Raw genomic sequence first — 3,408 nt, forward strand, 5'->3', positions numbered from 1 at the left:
TTGGCTATCTTACATAACTCACGCAATCTTACAACTCCATGAATGCTTTGGGTGTTTCAAAGATGGCGGTTTAAATATGTTACAGATATGGTTTGCCGTAAAGTTCAGTAGTTCACATAAAGTAAACCTGTACAGAAAACTCTATAACTGTGTCATTAAGTGTTTTTTACAACCTGAAAATACAACAGGTAAAGAAACGGAGGTAGTGTCACTTATTCATTTATGTATTGACTTTTTTTAGTTTCTTCTCATTTTATATTATTATTTTGTAATTATAAGTCAATAGAATCTCATTATACATTTAGCTGGTGGCTGTAGTTGCACCTGTACGAGGAACGTCACGTCTCCTTTCTGTAGCTAACCGCCAGTGCCACGTTCACACAGTATCAACTCGTGCAGCTTAGTGGAGAGAAAAGTGTACGCTTCTGTTTTAGTCATGTAAGATTTTGTCCACAGAAACTAAAATGACAATTGACCCGAGTCGGGTAGTTCCACGAGTAGTCATGGCAGTTTTAGTGGGAATAGCATTTATTTTGCTGGTCCAATTTGAGCTTCGTCACAGGAAGAATCAAAAAGGTAAGTATCTTATGTATTAATGAGGCACACGCACTTCAAAACCCGTATCAGGTATATCTAAAGCTCACTGAAAAGATATACGTTTCTTTATATATTATGTCTAAAACAATTTCGGTATTGTTTCGGTTTTCACTAGAATTTCGTAACGCACGTTTAATATTAAAAATAATAGCAAAAATGAGCCTTTACTTAAAATGTTTCACTTTTATATGAGTTGCATCTCGTTAACTAGGTTTTCTTGTCTAAATTTCTCGCATTTTTTTATAAAGTTAAGTGTTACTATTTTAAAACATCTAAATAATACATATTTTATCTTTTGTGGAACGAAACAAGTCCGTGGCTGTTACTTAAGATAATCACATATTCTGACGTTCATAAATATGTAATAAATGTTCTTTTTTATACTCTCAAACTTTCAAGACTTCGACTGTTTGGGTTATATTTATATAAAAAATTGATCACTATAACATTTACTTCGATAAATTAAAATAAACAAAATTTCCCCTCATTTTATAGACGAACTAACTCTTAAATTATCGTTACTCTATCTTAATTGGCCCCCCAGTGGCACAGCGATATGTCTGCGGACTTACAACACTAGAATCCGGGTTTCGATACCAGTGGTGGACAGAGCACAGATAGCCCATTGTTTAGCTTTGTGCTTAATTTCAAACTATCTTAATTAACTTGTCGTGTTTGCATTGAGTATATCATATTTTAATTTCGTTAGTCAAATTAGTTGCTGCTTATGAAACTTTTTATTGAACTCATTTTAAACTGCCTCCAAACTTTAAACCACAAAGTTATTTGTAATATGTATAGAAAAGAAATACTGAAAAAAAATGAATTAATATTTTTTTCTTCTGGCGCGTTCTGATAGCTTACAGTAACTTATGTAGGAAATAACATCAGTAGCTTGATATACATATGTTTTTTCTTTATTTTCTTCCAGCGCGTTCTGATAGCTTACAGTAACTTATGTAGGAAATAACATCGGTGGCATGAAATACATACGACTGAATTAAATTTCTTAAGCTAACTTGCAACTAAAAAAGAAAAAGAAAAGAGAGGTTTCTATGTTTAACCGGTTTATTAATTGCTGTACTTAAAATACAACTTTTGAGGTTTTTGATGAGGATTTGCAGCGATATAAGGCACGAGCAAAACAAACGCGTGAAACTATATTCATAACTCATCTGAAAATATACATATATGGTTTTTACATGTTTCCTTTAACATTTGATTAAAAAAGATGTGCATCTAATACAAAATCTTTAAATTGCTAATCTTTGATTTTTCTACAGATGATGAAATTTCAAATGATAGCATATTCACCATCTTAAGCCACAAACTGGAGTCTGTATTTAAATTTGGTAGTGAAGTTAACGACACGACTAGCGGAAAAAAACGTTCAGTTATCGGTGATTCCGGAAAATCTCTTGATAAGTCAGACATTCCTGATGTAAGAAATTTGGAATCTACAAGTCCTGATAATAAACATGCCAACAATAAAAGTTTGACGAATATAATATTTAATGAAAGTTATGTTCAGTCAGAAAAAGTACCAGATAAAATTAGGACTACTTTGATTCGAAAAGAGTATATATCTATAAATGAGACTAGTGCCAACGAAAAACAAAGTCTCAACTCATTCTCACTTCGGGAATGTTTTAGTAAGCGAGGTGTTGTTATTTTAATGAGCTTAGCAAGCATTATTTCATTTCTGTTGGGCTCTTTCTGTTGTTTAGGAAAACAACTCTTATGGAGTGAGAAGCATTTTTCTCCAAACAAGTGGTGGATGTCGAGAAATGAGGAACTGTGGAACTTTACCAGCTTAGTTAGACAGAGAAGTAAGTCTTTAGTCACAGAATCCCAGTCTACAGTTACAGACGATTCAGTGGTACCTTTATTGTCCAGCGATGCTTCCATTTGTACAGTACAGCCAACAAACACACCATCTCTACTTAGCACAGGATCTTTATCGGTGAACACCACTTGTTCTCAAACTACAGTTTCTTCATCTGTTAGCACTGCTTCTTCTTCCATTAAATCGTCTATGCCAATCCATAATTTCTTGTTTGTCAAGTCACCAGTGTTGAATAATGAGTCATATTTTGTCAAGCCACCAGGGCGAACCATTAGTACACCATTGGTGAAATCATCACCTTTGACCGTTGCTTCAGAGTTCGTTAGATCAACAGAACGAGTTGTCAGACCACATTTGATTGAAACAACGCAGAAAGCTGGACCAGGATCAACTATTAAAGATGGTTTGTGAATAACTACCGGTACATCTACCAGTGGTGTTACCATCTATTAGCCAATGACATTACGTAATTAAGTGGTTATTTGTCAACTCCAGGATTTTCAATTAATTTATTTTTCGCGGACTAATGTGAAGCAGAATAAAAATTGTATGATGCGAGATAAGATAACTTTCTGGCTGAATTTCTCAGCTACTTAAAATAAAACTAAACAAAATTAGGTATCATTTAAGAAATCTTTTGTGGAATAATTCACTGAAATATATTCGCATTTCACCCCATTTGTATTAATAAAATCTGAATTTGAATGCACACGAAAAATGCTTTGCATTTTCTTTTTCTTTGTAGAATTTTCAACGTAGTTATATACGTTCAGAAACGGTTTGTTGTTGCTTCTGACTACACTTATTTACATGGCACGATTCTATCTTATACTAGATAATGACCCATTTAGTTGAGTTCTGTCTGCAATGTCATGCCAAAAATAACATAGTAAAACAATTTGATTTTGTTTAAGCCTCAATAGTTACATCATGCCTTTGCAATCACGATAGTTGTATCAAATTCT

At 33.4% G+C, this 3,408-nt stretch overlaps 1 protein-coding gene across 2 annotated transcripts; it reads left to right on the forward strand.

The window, feature by feature from the left end:
- The first annotated feature begins 399 nt into the window (after window positions 1-399).
- LOC111086202 lies at window positions 400-3,140 on the forward strand. Of its 2 annotated transcripts, none has more exons than XM_022388078.1 (2): window positions 400-576; window positions 1,881-3,140. In XM_022388078.1, the coding sequence occupies exons 1-2, from the start codon at window positions 465-467 to the stop codon at window positions 2,852-2,854; spliced, it is 1,086 nt and encodes a 361-aa protein (XP_022243786.1). In that variant the 5' UTR covers window positions 400-464; the 3' UTR covers window positions 2,855-3,140. The 2 variants fall into 2 exon arrangements, with proteins under 2 accessions (XP_022243786.1, XP_022243787.1); XM_022388079.1 differs by having other exon boundaries at window positions 2,325-3,140.
- The last annotated feature ends 268 nt before the right edge of the window (window positions 3,141-3,408 follow it).

The sequence above is a fragment of the Limulus polyphemus genome, unplaced genomic scaffold (genome assembly GCF_000517525.1).
Source record: "Limulus polyphemus unplaced genomic scaffold, Limulus_polyphemus-2.1.2 Scaffold917, whole genome shotgun sequence".
Taxonomy (NCBI): Eukaryota; Metazoa; Arthropoda; class Merostomata; order Xiphosura; family Limulidae; genus Limulus; species Limulus polyphemus.

Excerpts from the sequence above, each read along its gene's own strand:
- LOC111086202 (XM_022388078.1), top strand. The coding sequence starts at position 465 with ATGACAATTGACCCGAGTCGGGTAGTTCCACGAGTAGTCATGGCAGTT. Across the intron at positions 577-1,880 it reads TCACAGGAAGAATCAAAAAG|ATGATGAAATTTCAAATGAT; the intron begins GTAAGTATCTTA and ends ATTTTTCTACAG.